General features: G+C 34.5%; 1 protein-coding gene across 4 annotated transcripts in view; it reads right to left on the minus strand.

Moving 5' to 3' along the window:
* Positions 1–19,029, minus strand: part of tmem131l (transmembrane 131 like) — a 57,840-nt gene that overhangs the window by 25,317 nt on the left and 13,494 nt on the right. For all 4 annotated transcript variants that reach the window (XM_084105664.1, XM_084105667.1, XM_084105665.1 and 1 more), the window contains exons 4-6: positions 8,781–8,852; positions 1,026–1,149; positions 772–888 (exon numbers count right to left, since the gene is read on the minus strand). In XM_084105664.1, the coding sequence (XP_083961790.1) occupies positions 772–888; positions 1,026–1,149; positions 8,781–8,852 (313 nt within the window). The remainder of the gene's footprint in view (positions 1–771; positions 889–1,025; positions 1,150–8,780; positions 8,853–19,029) is intronic.

Genomic DNA, 19,029 nt, shown 5'->3' on the forward strand with positions numbered 1-19,029 from the left:
AAACCATTTAAAAAAATCCTACCAACCCTAAACTTTTGAACGGTAGTATAATAAAGATTTAGTAGGTGTTTCCAAACTTTTGACTAGTAGTGTAAGCTGCATTTCAATAGAGTTTTGTTCATATAAAGATCACCAGAAATGTATTCATAATGAAAACACGACTACAGAAGACAGTTGCAATGCACGTTACATGACCTGAATACTATTGTATATGCCAGTGCAGATTGCTTTGGTGATTATGATGAATTTGTTTGATGACAGTCATACAGTATCATACTATTCTGGTTATTTCAAAGGAATCTGTAACATAAAGCTTGTTGCTTATCACTATGTATGTAACTAATAACTGCCCTACATTTCCAGAATGATACAGTGTGACCTTGATTCAGTTAAATTCGACAAACATATCTTAAACATTTGAAAGAATATGTTAAGTGTAAGGCAGACAAAAAAGCTAACTGCACACAAATTGTCCCAGGTGCAGCTTTGGTCTGTCATGTGATTTTCACCCAACCCTGAAATGTGCACTTTGGTTAAAAAAAAAAAAAAAAAAAAACATTCTTAAGTGATCAGTGATCACTAACTGTGGGAATACCATTTACAACTGTCATTTTATGCAAAAGGCTACATTTGCACTGCTGCCAAGCTAAATAAATCTATTTAAAATATGAACATTTCCCATATGTGCGCCTTAGTAAAATGTGATGTGTATATGAAACCTCTAAAAAGTGCGTAAAAGTGACCGTGTAATGCTAGATCTATACAACTTGCCTGGTATGATATCACCCCATGGGTTGATGTGTTAATAAATAAAGAGATTTCTTCGTTGCCCTCCACTGTGGGGAGGAAAATTATTTTAAAAAGCGCGCTCCCTCCGGGTGGAATTACCTGTAACACAAAAGAAAATACAATCTACAAGAAACTGAATGACAAGAAACACTGGATTACATTTATATGGGACAATTTATGTTAGAGGAAGAGGGAGAGGGAGAGCAGAGCAAATGTGAAATGGAGTGCATACTTACCCTTCTGTGGAAGGAAGGCATGTGAAAATGTCTGCTGGATGTAAACACAGAGAGCAGAGAGACTGGGAGCTCTGGGCTGGGATTTCGGATATTTACGGTTTCAGCTCTTGGCAGCCCCACCGGCCTGCAGAATGACAGATCCACATGTTAAAGAGCCAAATACTGCATTACAGACTCCCAAATCACATTCATGTCACTGTGAAGAACACAACCATTATGGAACTAAAAAGCTGGTCTAAATGACCGATATGTCAGGGACTGTTATGCTTATATGAACATTCTTGCCGTGAAAGCATAACTTTGTTCAAAAGGAGATCATTTATTTATGTCTTCAGACAGAAACGGCTGACTCTAACAGTGCACGCTTCCCTAAAGCATCACAATGAAAACGGTTCAGTATTACAACACTTGAGCAAAGATGAAAGTAAATGTCATTCAAAGCCACACACATCTATTAAAAGACTTGAGTTGACCTTTCAAAGCTGATTCTAACCACAGAAAGCTTAGCAGCTCAGCTCTTTATGTTATGATGTTCCTGTGGTCAAAGGCCAGCTTCAAAAGAGGTGTGTGAATAACAGCATGTGAAACACGTCGGCCAATAAAAAAAATGACTCCAGATCCTATCAGACCAGCATTGAATCTTATGTGTTCATATGTGTCTGACTAGGTACACTACATCTATAGTTAGGCTACCAAAACTGCCAATGCACAGACAAGATAACTAACTTGTCAACCTAATCCGTTATCGGTTCTTTATTATCGGGACTCTTGATAAACTGCACCATTTGCCATTTCTGTATAGAATAGCATCCAACAGCTGTATAGACAATTACTCAACTTTTAAAATAAGAAACATTATCAAGTAAGAAATATGCAATTAGTCAAAAACAAAGATGAAAAATATTAGACAGTTAAATCTCAATTAAAATCTCAAAGAAAGAAAGAAAGAAAGAAAGAAAGAAAGAAAGAAAGAAAGAAAGAAAGAAAGAAAGAAAGAAAGAAAGAAAGAAAGAAAGAAAGAAAGAAAGAAAGAAAGAAAGAAGTTCAGGATGGCCAAAATCATTAACCGAACCAGTAAAGTTTAATTGCTGCTTCTCTAATCTATCTCATGTCTATCTCATGCACACAACATGGATAAGCTAACACAGGGAAATATGTTAGCAGTATGGATGGACACATTTCACCATGACAAAAAAAATGAAGAGTAGAAATACGTAAAAGTTGTTTTTGGTTTTTTTGTATACAGAAGACCACAATCCATCCAGTCATCCAATCATTTCATTAGGCTATATATTGACCTTCAGGAAACCCTAAATGAATCCGCATTTTGCCAAACTCGTTCTGCTCCCTTTTTCCATCGCATATCAGATTGGAAAGGCATTTTTTTTTTTTTATCAGTAGGGTTAGGTGTAGGCCTTATTGTCCTAATAAGGTGGCATTTATTTAATAAATATAATTATTTAGACTCAATATTTTATTATTGCATTTTGTTTTATAATGTACTAAAATGCTGAGGTGCAAATAGTATCTAACTACTATTTACACTTGTTGCAAAGAGAATACTGATATTTTTACATGGTGTAAATAGAAGCTATTGCTATTAGCACAGTGTAAATAGCATCTATCGCAAAGGAAATATGCTATTTTAACTTAGTGTAAATAGCATCTATTGCGGCTATTTGCACTTATGCAAATAGCCGCTGCCTAAAAAAAAATGGATGTGCATATTGGTTATCAGTCATAAAAAAGAAGAATTGGGTAATAGTTTGCAACAGGTTACCAAAATTGAAAACCAATATAACTTATAATTATGTAACAATGCCTGAGAAATGCCACTCCAAGTCTAAGCTGTTGTCTCTCTATGTGTGTCCTAATGGAAGCAGTGATGGGAGTATGAGGTAGTGATGGGGTGTGTGTGAGTGTGTTTAAGGTAGATAATAAGATGTAGATGGTGGTGCAGAAGCACTATTGAAATTAGCAGCCAGGCGAAACAAGGGCATGTTTCACTCTCTCTCTCTCTCTCTCTGAAACGTTATGCAGTAGTTGGTGTTGCATCATTGCAGGAACAAGTATAGGGAAAAAGGTGTAGACCTACCTGTGCATACATGTGCAAAGAAACATTATTATGCAATACACCTCTGTGTATCTAGAGTAGCTGGTGTCAAAATATCTGTACAAAAATCAATTGGATATTTAAGACCAAAAGATAATAATGATTTGGTTTGGCAACAGTGGCCAACTTTAGGCTTTATTGCCGTGGAAATGTTTTATAATATTCACATTACATTTTTATGGGGCAATAAGTTATATAAATATAGTATTTATATATTATATATAATATTTGACAAACTTTTTATAATATAACATGTGAAAAGATAAAACAATGAACGATGAGAACACACTTTTGTTTTTGTATACAGAAGACCACAATCCATCCAGTCATCCAATCATTTCATTAGGCTATATATTGACCTTCAGGAACCCCTGAGGATAACTATTTACCGGCTGTAATGTTTGGATTAGGTTACTAATTAAATACTGAATATTATTATTATTATTTTTTTAATAACCTTTCCATCTCTAGTCACTCGCATTTACAATGTTTGCAATGCCAAAGAATCATGAATCAAATGGATCCACTGTCAACAAAGATTTACAGCCCTACAAAACATATAAAGCTGTTAGGTGTTCATAAATAATGAAGACATCGTATTTTTGGCCCTAATACTGTTTAAAGACCCAGTTAAGATTCCCCAAAATCAAAAGTGTTTATCGTACCTTAGGCTGCATTTTGACAATTGATTAATCAATATAAAATTACTATAATATTAATAAATACTATTAAAAGAACATGAAACTAGCTAAGAGGTGGAAAGAGGAAGAGTATGATATATGAAATTTAACAGTTCACACCTGTTACTGATTATATATTATATTATTACTTGTGTTACACACAGGATTTCAATTATAGTTCATATAAACCATAAATCTGACGTCTCATGTTATATTGGTTGTGCACTCCTTTCTCTGTTGCTCTACTTATGATTGACATGTATGCACATGTTCTAAGTATTTCAAGTTAAACAACAACAATACACACTTCTTGTTAGGATGAGTCATTTCTTCATTAAAAACTAAAATGTTCAGATTATAAAAATATAATAGTAAAATGTTAGATATGTCCTGGCAAAATGAGACACCTTGAAAGGTCATAAAATGTTCAAATTCTTTGCATTTGGGGAAAAGTTGCACGTTCATTTTTCCTTCTTTATATATGTGCCATGACCAACACCTTTAGATTTTGTGTGTGTCTGTCTGTCTGTGTCTGTGTAATTTAAGGTAAAAACTAAAATTTGTATTTTTAGTATTCAGTGTAAAGAAGCATTTTCATTAATAATTATCAATTTTATCTATTAGTTGTTGCAGATCTAAATCACACCAAGAAAATTTTACAACCTCCAGTAATGCTTCCAACAAATGGGACTATCAGCATTGGAACATCTACAACTTTACAACTGTAGTTATTTCTTAAGATCAAAATTAAATCACTGCAGTAGACTCCAAACTCTGCCACTGTTCTTCCATCAGAAGAAAAGAATTTCCAGCCATATTTGGTCATCCTGTCTGCAGAGTTCAGCCACAAGCCAAGTTCAGCTTTAAAATAGAGCAGACTTTAAAATACCATTTTGACTTTATGGACAGCATTTGTGGCAAGTTGACTATTAACAAATAAAATAACTTTCAACCCTTAATTTTTAAATATAAAACTATATGCGTTTATAGCAATGGACTTGCAATGGAAGTCTAGAAGGCAACCGCTACAAAATATGTGAATGTCACATGGTTTTGAAAGTATAACCAATTTGAAAATTCTTAGTTACAGACAATATTTCTACACATCATAATAAACATACAGATTAATATTTTTTTGTAAATCTTTGTATTCTATGTTAACTAAGCTGTTAAGTTATATTTAACCCAAAACATGCCTTTTACAGCGAGCCAAGTCTGGATAAATAGCCATTTTTAACAGGATGGGCAGTTGAAGGAACCCAACCTCGTTATACTTAAATATATTTGCTTCTTCTTAGCCAACTAAAGTGTTCCCTGCAACTGGAGTATTCTCTGTCTAGGGCGCACACCTGCATGAGCTTGTATGGACAGAAGCGCATGTCTGAGCTTGTATTTTGGGTTAAATGGAGTTGCTTTGACATTGCAGAAAATAGAATAAGAGAAATAAAATGTATTTTTTACCCGTTATTACTACTGTGAAATATATGAGCTTGTTAAAACTCAAACTTGAGATGTTGGGACGTCACGTTTATTGAAACGTGAGCTGCGCTAATTCCGCTAGCCAGCCTAACGTTACCTTGTTCTATTTAACCTATTACAGTTTGTTTTATTCTTTAAAAGGGAATTCATTAAATTTTATTTAAACTGTTCGTTAATTGAAATGTGTGATGCTGTTATTAAAAGTAGCCTACCGTGTTCTTTATTACAGTTCGTTCATTTATTTTTCGTTCTTCTTTTATTTAAATAGCCTACACTTTACTGTGTCAGTAACTACTGTGCTGCTAATTTCTGATTTGGGATTGATTTGTTTGTCAGAAAAAATGTTAGGCTACCTTTATTAAAAGTATTGCTCTTAACAGACCTGTGAGTTTTGTATCACTAGTGAAGTGTCCGTTCTCGAGCATATAAGCCCTGCCGCGTGAGGCGCGCCACTTCCGTCTTGCGCTGTTCTGTAGTTCATTAAACGCTTATTAATTCTGAACGTGTCGCGTGTCCATATTGCACCAAATGCGACACTGCACTGCACTCCCTTGGGTCCGCAGCAACACACCCGCCACATGTGAAGTCGATTGGATGAACGGTTCTCGACATAATCAAAATGCAAACAGACAGACAGACAGACAGACTCAGAGATTCCTGCCTTTATTAGTGAGAAGAATTTGTTCAACCCCCTCCCTCCGAAGCTTCGAATATTTGGTATTAATTACTACCGAAGCTTCGAAGCTCAAAAAATGGTATTCGGACCAGCCCTAGTGCGCAGAACAGAAGTCTGTTCTTGTGCGTGAATGGCTTAAAATCTCATTAAAATCCCCTTTTCTGTGAGTACTTTGGATCTGTGCGCAGCACAGAAAACAGCACGAGTCATCTTGCGCTTGAATGGTCATATTAAACTTCACACAAAGGAATTCAATTTTATAACAAGTATCCAATTCCTGACCTCAAGTATTCGTTTTCAGAATTGGAACCGATTTTCGATTCCCAACCCTAAGCCTAACTAATATAAATTTCAAGCATTATTAAAATATAAGTAAACACTCATAAAAAAATAAATAAAAAATAAATAAAATAAAATAAGCAAATCTCACAAATAAATACAACTGAACAAAGATTTGATTGAAATAAACAGTGTTTTAAGATTTTCAGGTATTCAGGTACAGAAACTGTAATCAAATGTAAAATAATACTGCACTTTATAAATAAAATATAGGCCTACATTACAAATATAGTTGCAAAAGTTTTTCAAACAAGAAAATGAATTTTCTCTGGTGCTGCCACTTAGCTGATCAAATACAGTGAGGAAAATAAGTATTTGAACACCCTGCTATTTTGCAAGTCCTCCCACTTAGAAATCATGGAGGGGTCTGAAATTGTCATCGTAGGTGCATGTCCACTGTGAGAGACATAATCAAAAAAAAAAAAATCCAGAAATCACAATGTATGATTTTTTAACTATTTATTTGTATGATACAGCTGCAAATAAGTATTTGAACACCTGAGAAAATCAATGTTAATATTTGGTACAGTAGCCTTTGTTTACAATTACAGAGGTCAAACGTTTCCTGTAGTTTTTCACCAGGTTTGCACACACTGCAGGAGGGATTTTGGCCCACTCCTCCACACAGATCTTCTCTAGATCAGTCAGGTTTCTGGGCTGTCGCTGAGAAACACGGAGTTTGAGCTCCCTCCAAAGATTCTCTATTGGGTTTAGGTCTGGAGACTGGCTAGGCCACGCCAGAACCTTGATATGCTTCTTACAGAGCCACTCCTTGGTTATCCTGGCTGTGTGCTTCGGGTCATTGTCATGTTGGAAGACCCAGCCTCGACCCATCTTCAATGCTCTAACTGAGGGAAGGTTGTTCCCCAAAATCTCGCAATACATGGCCCCGGTCATCCTCTCCTTAATACAGTGCAGTCGCCCTGTCCCATGTGCAGAAAAACACCACCAAAGCATGATGCTACCACCCCCATGCTTCACAGTAGGGATGGTGTTCTTGGGATGGTACTCATCATTCTTCTTCCTCCAAACACGTTTAGTGGAATTATGACCAAAAAGTTCTATTTTGGTCTCATCTGACCACATGACTTTCTCCCATGACTCCTCTGGATCATCCAAATGGTCATTGGCAAACTTAAGACGGGCCCTGACATGTGCTGGTTTAAGCAGGGGAACCTTCCGTGCCATGCATGATTTCAAACCATGACGTCTTAGTGTATTACCAACAGTAACCTTGGAAACGGTGGTCCCAGCTCTTTTCAGGTCATTGACCAGCTCCTCCCGTGTAGTTCTGGGCTGATTTCTCACCTTTCTTAGGATCATTGAGACCCCACGAGGTGAGATCTTGCATTGAGCCCCAGTCCGAGGGAGATTGACAGTCATGTTTAGCTTCTTCCATTTTCTAATGATTGCTCCAACAGTGGACCTTTTTTCACCAAGCTGCTTGGCAATTTCCCCGTAGCCCTTTCTAGCCTTGTGGAGGTGTACAATTTTGTCTCTAGTGTCTTTGGACAGCTCTTTGGTCTTGGCCATGTTAGTAGTTGGATTCTTACTGATTGTATGGGGTGGACAGGTGTCTTTATGCAGCTAACGACCTCAAACAGGTGCATCTAATTTAGGATAATAAATGGAGTGGACGTGGACATTTTAAAGGCAGACTAACAGGTCTTTGAGGGTCAGAATTCTAGCTGATAGACAGGTGTTCAAATACTTATTTGCAGCTGTATCATACAAATAAATAGTTAAAAAATCATATATTGTGATTTCTGGATTTATTTTTTTAGATTATGTCTCTCACAGTGGACATGCACCTACGATGACAATTTCAGACCCCTCCATGATTTCCAAGTGGGAGAACTTGCAAAATAGCAGGGTGTTCAAATACTTATTTTCCTCACTGTATATTATCATGCGTTTTCTTTGTCAACTGTTTACATTCACTTAAGATACAGCCGACTGTGTTTATTAGAATATTTTGACATTTTTGTCTACATTTGTCCGTTCAAGAGCAAAAGGACGCAGGCAGCTTTCCGTGCGCACGTTGTGTGCGCCTCACAGAAAACAGCGTGGGTCTTCTTGCACTTGAATGGTTTAAAATTACAATAAAATTCATCTTTTCTATGCGCAAGCGTTGGATGTCCACACCAGTACTGACAAAAAAGCCTCTCACATTTAAACAAAGTTTTTCCTAATAAAAAAAAAAAAACTACAGTGTTGCACAGCTAATTTTCATCGTAGGGGAATGTTTACTTGTTTGAGAAACACTTAAATTTTACATCAAAGACAAAAAAAAAAAAAAATGTTGTAACTTCATGTAACTTCTTCTAAATAAAAAAATATCCATTTAATATATTATGGTATGTATTTTCCTGGCATTGCCATTAGCTACTAACATTTTTATAAGCCTATTATGGACCAAGTGTATGCTGATATTTGTGGGTAAAATGTATGAAATATAAAACTCTTACTGTGGGCCGAAGTCCAGTGTGGGCGGCTGAAACTGGAGCGGTCTCCCACTCTCCTGCACATAAAACGAGGAACTGAGGAGGAGAAAAGAAAGAAATGTGAATGCCATGCAGATTGATGCTTTTTACATGAATAGGTACTTTAAAAATTACAGTATCAGTAAAGTTTTATTTAATGCCATGTAAGCATCTGTGGCTATCTTCATGGCAAAAACTGAATTACAAAAATACAAGAGTTAGGCCTACATATATATAAATAAAAAGCAAGAAAACAAAAAAATGCTTTTTGAAAAGTACAAAGCAAGAGAATCAAACCACCAGGACGGCTTAAGAGCTACTCTCTGGGGATGGTGGGGAAAATGTATACGATATGCTGAAAGGTGGTGACATTTTGAACAAATCAAAACAATATGACTATGTAGCCCATGTAGTATTATGTAGTGCTATGTAACCAAGCATTTTAAACCTCAGATCATGCAGATCTCATGATGCAAAACCCTTATTCAAATCAGCGTTAAGAACTGATTTTGTTGTCGTTTTTAGCCTGGACGATTTCACTAGTCCGACAAAGCGAAAGGAAATTTATTTTTTCATTTGTCATCGTTTTACATGCATGAATGTTAAAAAACCACAAACAGAGCATCGTTTGTTGGCAGTCTCAGGGAGTGACTTCATTCCTCCTGAGAAACACTTATACTGCATTTACAATACAAGAGAAAATTATGATTTAGTATGAACATAAGAGAAAAATGGAGAAAAGCTAAATGAACATCCATCAGTTATTGAGCTGACACAAAACAACACAAACTCCAAAGTGAGCTATAATAAAACACCAGAGAAGTATAATGAAAAATACAACAAGTGTGGCAAAAGGGTGACAGGAAACTAAAAACAACAGGAAGCTAAAGTGGGCAGCAGGTCAAAGCAGACCAAATGATCAACACTTTTGTTTATACTCTCCTAATACTTAATAAATTGCACCGTTTCTCTGAAAACACCTAATAATGCAGGTGAACAGGGCAAACAAAAAGAGCTATGAAATTGTTCCAAGAAGTTTTGCTGTTGAGTTGAGATGAATAAGCTGAACAAGTTTTGGTACTGAGTGATGATAAACATGTCCTTATGTAAAATGAAAAACTGTGTAAAAATGTATTTGTCCGATTCATTGTGATATATATACTTAAAATCCCAAATCCTTTCTACTCTATGCTTAGTTTCACGGGTTATGTAAAAAAAACCAAAAAAAAAAAAACAATACATACAAGTACTTTTCCAAAGATTTTAACTGCAGATGTCACTGTGTCACACTTTCAAATATCATCATGATATCCAAATTTAGAAGGTTTCTCCACTGCAGAATCTTTAGCACATGACAAAAGAAATTACATTCATATTTTAGGTATGAAAACAAGGTCAGAGTCTGTCTATAAAATAATTCAATTTAAAACCTTTTTTGTTAAATTGTCCTTGCAGGCTGCATGCAAAAAAAGACATAATATCTAGTGTAGTGTGATTCACAACAAAATGACTCATGATTGCTTGTAGTGAATTCAAAACAACACAAGCCGAGTAGCCTGATTCCTATAACTAATGAGTCTTTTGAGTTGGTTCTTTTATTGAATCCTTCAAAATGACACAAACCTAATCAAAACAATTTATAAAAAAATCTAAATAGGCTAATCAAAAGCTTTTGAATTGGAATTGAAGTTAAATGCTCATGCGTTTGTGTGTGTAAAGGGTTGAAAACAGACATTATTGACATGGATTACCATTCTTGAAAATACAATTAGCAAACTTAAAGCCAAAAGCAATAGCTAATCTTGAGAAACTGCAGAAATATCTATCATAACCAGCTTTAAATAGTTATAGATCTACTCACTTGTTTATTAATAAAATGCCTGACCCCTCTTTTATCTAAGAATTGTTTTTAATGTTCCAAAATTGGAGCTCTAGCGGGTTCCGGTGAGTGGAACAGACCATCTGTTGAGTCGTGGGGGAATCCTTTCTCTCGACACTGTCAGTGGCTTGTCCAGGCTTTCAACAGCTGGGAACTCTGACATAAAGACGCACATATCAGTGGCCTTCATAACTGATTACCAAAAGAAAGAGGAGAACTCGAGGTATGAATCACTTCTGTACCAATTCCAGGAAAGATCTTATGAAACAAACCAACAATACTTTTATGTAGCATCAGAACCTCAGAGAACTTGTGAACAGCTTTCAAAGTTCTCCATAAAAGGCAAATGAACAAAGTAAATCAAACCTGGAGAACCTGGAAGAGCATCAAATGTAAACTGACTTCAAAAAAAAAAAAAAGAAAGGTCACAGGTTCCTGGCCCTCATATACTCTGTCTGGACATTATCATACTGGTAAAACATGTTCACATTATTAACCTTTTTGGCAGTCATCTTAATCTAAATTCTGGACTACACAGAATTCAAGTCGCTCAGACAACCATCACTGAGTGAGTGTGTAAAAATACACTGGGTAGATCTGATACCGGATATCCAAAATTTCATCAGCCTGCTATGTTTTCAAATGGCAGCTGACGGGTGTTGAAAGCAGCAAAACATTGCATGATCCTGTCAAGAAATGTCAACAAAACACAATCAAGTGTGTTTGACTTTCTCTAAGGCATAATGTTGTACCCTGAACATATTTCCTGAAGGTAAAACAGAAACACTGTGCACTGGCACCGAGAGTGAGTAAAGATTCACTGAATCACTGCACAGCAAAAATGGATTTGCATGAACATCAGATGATCAACTATCAAATGCACTCATTTTTAACCTGTGGGTACATACATGTCGTCTATGCTGAAACAGGAACTACAGTGTAAGAGTTTCAAGTGAGCTTATTTCTTCAGTTTTTTGTATGAAAGGCACTTGGCTGTTTGTAATGCCACTCTTTTATGGTTGGGAACTAAGAAACGGTTATTATTCAGAATATTTCATTACTTTAACAATACCAACATTTAATAATTCGTAAACTGTTCTCGTACGATAAGACTTAAAAACAGAGTGCAACCAATGTAGTCTGAATCCTGAACAAATGACTCTTATGAATTGGTTCTTTACAGTGAATTAAACATATACAGCTAACAACTTTAATCTGTGGAGCTATTGACTATTTGTTCATATGAAAGCATGTAGTTAAAGTTTTATTTTACAATGTACTCTGAGGTCCACATTTAATGTTGTTCAGGTTTTAACATAACCAAAACCATTCTTAGAAGTAATAGGCTATTTTCTATCCTGTTTTGGACCTTTTGTAACATCCATTTTGATAGGAGTGCCATATTTAAGACTTGGAAGTAAACACACACTGCTACGATTGGGTAACAGTTTTGCTTATTAAAGTAATTTTCAACGTCCCTGCCATTACACGTGTGGAACTGTTTTTGAAAACTTCCTGTGTTCAAAATGATCTCGTTACATAGTTGAAACAACTGTGAAACATTTATGCATATTACATATGCTTTATAAGTCTAGGTTGTGGCAAATAAAGTTTAAGTTATCACAGTTATAGTTGACAAATGATAACTTACGGTGTTTCATGCAAACAAAATGATGAATTATCGCACTTTTGTACTTATGCTATTCATCGTTCATCCTTTACGATAAAGTTTTAAATGCATACATTTACAGTGTCATGTTTTAAATCAATTTAAACATGTTGTAATGTCTTATTGATTTATTGATAACAAAACAGAAGATCTCGCTCACTTAAGTTTTTTTTATGATTACAGCGAATGGCTTAGATCAAAACAATAGCAAAAGCATCGTTCTCTACGTGCTACGTTCCGTATCTGGGAATCCTCCGCATTAAAAGAACAGCAAATCACAACCATTCACAGTTTTACTGCGGCGCTACAGTATAAATACTCAGTACATATCAAACGATCTGTATCAGACAAAGATACATGTGACACATGGTAAAAACACTGTTACTCATACTTGTGTGTTGCGACATGACTGTCAGATCCAATATAGGCGGCACTGCATCGTCTTTTATTTTCAGTCTTTCTGAAAAGCCTGCACCGAACAGTGTCTTGTTTAAAAACAAATCTGCAGTAAAATGAAGTGAACAAACAAACAGTGTCTTACGGTGTGTGCGCACCAAAAGCGAATTTACACAAAGATGCTAATAGACGCAAATTTGCGTAAATTGGGCGCAATTGCCACGGACACGGGATATTCGACTCAAACAACTCTTCTGCGCAAGTTGAAAAATTTCAACTCGAGCGGGAAATTAGCATGACGCGTTGTCGCGCAAGCCAATCAACGGAGAGCTCATTGACACGTTCTGGAGAATATAGTGAAATTCACAGAGTTGTTTGCGCCTCTGGATGTTGCTGTGAACCCAGACATATAGTTTTAGTAACGCTATAGTTTTGTTGCTGGAGTATCCCTGTATTTTTTTTTTAAACAACGACCTCTTGTATGTTAAAAGATTAAGGTTGGGTAAAGTAAAGTCACTTATGCTCACCAAGGCTGCATTTATGAAAAATATTTTCATTTAAAATAACTTTATTATTATTTAAATATATTTTAAAATGTAACATCCCTGTGATTGCAAAGCTGAATGATCATTTAGATCTATTACTCCAGTCTTCTATGTCACATGATCCTTAAGATATCATTCTAATATCACCACCTTCCTAAAATGATGATCAAATGACTTATTTTAGGAAGGTGACGATGTGCTGATTTGCTGCTCAAGAAACATTTTGTTGAAACAGTTGTCCTGCTTAATATTTTTATGGAAACTGTTACTTTTTTTTTCATTCTTTGAATAGAAAGCTCAAAAGAACAGTGTTTATTTGAAATGCAAATGTTTTGTAACAATACAAAAGTCTTTACTGTTATTTTTAATCAATTAAATGCACACTTAATATATTTAATATATTTAAAATATATTTAAAATATAATATATTCACTGAAATGGAATCAAGTTTACAACTAATAATTGACATTTCAACACACACACACACACAACTTTGCTGGCAGTAGCATCACTTCCCATCACAAAAGAAAAAAAAAATGTTGATGCTTCAAATAGTGTGTACAGCTCATTTCCTGTGTGAGCTGAAACAGGAAGTTGTAGGAAATTTGAATAATGCAGGGGTAGGCGTGTACAAATGACACTGAGCAGCTCATCAGAGTTCAACCATTGTTATTTATTATCTATCTTAATGAAATGCACATTTGAAAAGTTTCCATGATTTTAAAAGATAATCACATAACATGCCTTCCCTGAACAATGGAAATGCATGCGGTTTATACTTTGAACAAACATGAGAGTGATGAGACTTTTTATGATGATACCCTACTTTTTACCATTTTGAGTTGTGTTTTTCACCCTTTAAATAACAAGAATAACCCTGTTTTATTAACAGTGTGTATCAAGCCATCCTCAGCTGGAGCTTGATTTGGATGTTTTGCAAGTAAAATGTAGCCTATGTTCAACTGGATTCTGGTCTTTTCTCTTTATGCTTCAGCAGTGTGTTTTTGGTTATTCAATGTCCAATGAAGTACAGACATTTGTGTCTGCTGATATATATATTTTTTTACATAAATTGGACAAGGTGCATCTGCAAATGTCCACAAAACTATTTCAGCAGTTTGTGCAAATTGAAAAACAGAATAATGGAAAACTACTGCTTTCAATCCTCTATAACAGTCGATCTCAAACTTTTGACAAAGTATATTCTCTGGTCAAGTCTGAACATTCAGTATATTAATTATATTGATCAGATCGTAATTAAAACAAAAGAAATGTCTTCAGTATTTAAAAAAAAATCCAGTTTGAGATCCAATGTACAAATGACATATATATATATATATATATATATATATACATATATATATATATATATATATATATATATATATATATATATATATATATATATGTATATATATATATATATATATATATATATATATATATATATATATATATATATATATATATATATATATATATATTTATTTATATTTATATTTATATTTATATTTATATTTATATATATATATATATATATATATATATATTTATATATATATATATATATATATATATATATATATATATTTATATATATATATTATTTAAGATTAGATTATAACAGATTAGATTAATCATAAAATTATTATATATAATAATAATAATAATAATAATAATAAGTATTTGTAGTTATTATAACCTATATATGTTTATTTTATATTTATATTAAGGTTAATGTATGTCCCATTTCTCCATAAAAATATCTTCAAAATAAATATTGTTTGTCGATTTAGCTGTTTTAAGACTTAAGCAACACCTAAGCAGTAGGATAATTCCATACCTTTGTCTTCATCATTAAATTTATTTGGATTTTATTGTCCTAACACTTTTGATGGACTCTGACCTGGTGGTTTATCATATTCAACACCCATGACTCAACACTTTCAAGGAAAGCAATAGATTTCATCCGAAATTCAGTGGGGATCATACAAACACACTGTTCTTTCAATGGCAATAAACAAAAAGAATATTATCAGCTCTGTTTTCAATAGATCTAATAGATTTAGATTTGGCACAGCTTTGTGACAGGTGACCACGGTTACTGGTTGCTACACAACAGAGGGTCACATGACAGAAGCAATAAGCACACAAGCAATAAATGTGTTGCTACTAGTTGGTGTCAATGTGACATAATGGTTGCCAAAACAAACACAGAAACACAATCATCCCTCTACAATTCAAGAGGAAAATAAATGCAGAATAAGCACATGGTTAAGGATGGCTAATTTGTTTTGCCTTTTGTTATTGTTCTTTTTTTTTCTTCATTGAAATACACATGACAAGCACACTGCCCTAAATATTAGTGTGCATGATCCAGAGAAGAAACATTGTGGAATGTTTTGGGCTTAATGGAATGTAGTTGATGCCAGGAGCTGAAGCTATTTGTGGTGTTGGCAGAGGGCAGAGGAAGAGATGAGAGGGCGTATCACAGCAGGAGGTGTGAAAATTAGCACTAGCAACCAGAGAGAGAGAGAGAGAGAGAGAGAGCGAGCTGCAGAACATACTCTACACTATGGCTATCTTCAAATTGGGACTTCAGGAGGCCCTAATGCCACATTTACGAATGAGTTCTGGTGTCCACTCAATCAGATAATGGATTATCATGAAAAAATATGCAGGACGGGGACTTGGTGCTATTCGTCAGTTGTTGACTGGACTTTTAGATGTGGGTGTTGCACTCAAAAGTGGAGGCAACTTGCAGGGGCATTGATCGTTTTTTATTTTAGCCGATCTCTGTTTCTGACTTGCACAAAAACTGCATTGCAATCATTTACCAAAGTGTCATTTGTGTGGAAATATTTCAAAGTCTGTAAAAATGGCATTAACACAGGCCAGAGACAGGACACGCTGAAGACGGACGCAAAGAGGAGAGGAGAGCACAGAAAATCCTGTACCGGTCACAGCAAGCTCACTGTTCGCAATGCTAGAAATGTTGGAAGAAAAATATAAATATTGAATTGGCGGTGGGTGTTTATATGAATGTATCTCTGGAGGGAACCGACTGTCTCAAAAAGCTAAAAAGCTGTTCACAAAGCTAAAGTCAGACCATTCTACTTTTGCTTTATATCTTGAAATTTAGCATCTTGGTTTGGATTGTGATTAAAACGCAGTGGTTGCCTCTGATTTCAATTTGCTACAGATATATAATTGTTTTTATTTAAGGCCAGTTTGGCAATTGCATTTGCCTATTCAAAGAAAAATAAAAAAAAATAAAAAACAGTATCAGAAACGACAAATTTGCTTGTAAGATTTTTTTTTTTTAAATCGGCAATGAAAAATCATGATCGCTGCATCCCTAGTTTAAATGAACTTAATGATCGAAGAAGTCTGGCATATGTCACCAGAGACCAAGCTAAAAAAAGCACTGTGTCGAAAATGACGGAAAATCTCAATGGCGTGGAAAGTTATATATTCTATAAGGTCTGTTCTTTAAAAAAAGAAAAGAAATGTATGCACGGATTAACATGCGTTTAAAAAAAAGATAGTGAATTTTCATTTCATGCTAAGCTGTAAAGTTGTTCTTGTAGTTTTAGGTATTACTTTATTATGGCAACAAAGTTGTAAAATTGGATACAACTTTACAAAAAATAATAATAATAATAACAATGTCATATTAAAAAGTCAAAATCATTAACATGCATTGCATACTGCATGTTTTGTGAATTGAAACATACCAGCGTGATGACTCCGATCTTCAGCCAAAGGAACTGGATAATATTCTGATTGTTCCAATCCAATCTGACTTCTGACCTATAGTGCTGCCTGGATCATAATCATACACTGTTCGTTCATGGCCCCCCGACTGAGCCTGGGTTCTCCCAAGGTTTTTTTCTCCATTCTGCCACCTGATTTTGCCTTTGTTGCCATTGGCTTGGCTTGCTTAGTTGAGGACATTAAATTTAACATATAATTTAATATTCAACAATAATATTGATCTGCCTGCATTGAAACCATTATATGAGAACTGAACTGAGCTGGACGATGACATCACGGTTTTCTCCAGAGCGGCTATAAATATAAATTAACTAAATTAATAACTTTTTTACAACAAAAATGAAACATCACTGAACTTACTTAAGCTGGACTGTGACGCTATTTTCTTCTGAAAACAAACTTTGTTGCATTATTTTCTCTGTAAAGCTGCTTTGAAACATTCTGTATTGTAAAAAACACTATATAAATAAATGTGACTTGACTTCCACACCAAGTGCTTTACTGTAACCCAAATGTTCGCCTTTTTCAGGTAAATTAATTTTTTGGTATTATCAACCAGAAAAAACAAAACAAAAAAACATACAAGGCCAAATTGGGCAGATTTTATCATAAAAATACTGTATGGACATATGTCAGATCAAGTGCAACATCAAGCTCCCAAAACTCAGGGTGTGTATGAGAAACTGACTAGCTGAGGTTAAAGGAGTAGTTCACTTTAAAATTAAAATTCTGTCATCATATACTCACCCTCATGTTGTTTCAAACCTGTATGAATTTATTTCTTCTGCTGAACAGAAAGGAAGATATTTAGAAGAATGTCAGTAACCAGACAGTTTCTGGGTCCCATTGACTTCCATAGTATATTTTTTTCCTACTATGGAAGTCAATGGGACCCAGAAACTGTCTGGTTACTGACATTCTTCTAAATATCTTCCTTTGTGTTCAGCAGAAGAAATAAATTCATACAGGTTTGAAACAACATGATGGTGAGTATATGATGACAGAATTTTCATTTTAAAGTGAACTATTCCTTTAAGCACAAGTGTGGCAGTTTTTTTACTTTTTTTTAATTGCATATAACACTTTTTATCATTTATGGATTAATTGATTTACTAGTCTTTCACTACATTTAAAAATGAACAATATAGGCCATAAAGAGCAGTCATTGTGGCATCACTTCCCCCAACCAAGAATGTTTTATGCAATGAAGAACAAATGTTCTCACAGACTCCATTTACTTGTGAGATAAACATGGTGTAACATCCTGAAAGCACTGCTGGAAGTGTTAAAATGTTCTAAGATTTGAAATAGTGGACAAACAGTGTAAACGCAATCAAGAATGATCTACAATTAGGCAATAGTACTTTCAGTTACATTACACAAGATATGAAAATAAACCATCTAATGTCCATTACTTAAAATCATACTTATACAATATTGTGAATCCTGATGTGGATCTGTTCACCAAAAACAGTATTCAAACGTATTAAAACATAGCTTCCTGAAATTCTCTGACAAAACTACCTACATTTTTTTGTATTAATCTGTAAATCTGTAATGGACTCCATTACTGGTGGTAGTGTGATATTGTATGTCTGATGTTTGAATCATAATTTCCTGGAATAATTTTTGAGCAGAAATAGGCTTTTCCCAAAATATGTTTTGCACATACTAAATAACAGATTGTCTCATTTCTCTCATGAGAAAGAACAGACTCGAGAAAGAAATGTACAGGATTAATTGACAGGTTCTGGGAATAAAAGTAGTAAAATAATGCTGTCAACGTGTTTGAAAATCCTTTAAAATAATTAAATATATTCAATTGTTATAGTGTTTATATTATTCTCTATTTCAAGAGTAATCAGCAAATCTCAAATACTAATGTTTTAATACAGATTTTTATGCAATTTATGTACACATTTAGATGCCAAAAAGACCAATCCAATAATCACATAACTTGCATAAAGC

The sequence above is a fragment of the Abramis brama genome, assembly GCF_963993115.1.
Source record: "Abramis brama genome assembly, chromosome: 2".
NCBI lineage: Eukaryota > Metazoa > Chordata > Actinopteri > Cypriniformes > Leuciscidae > Abramis > Abramis brama.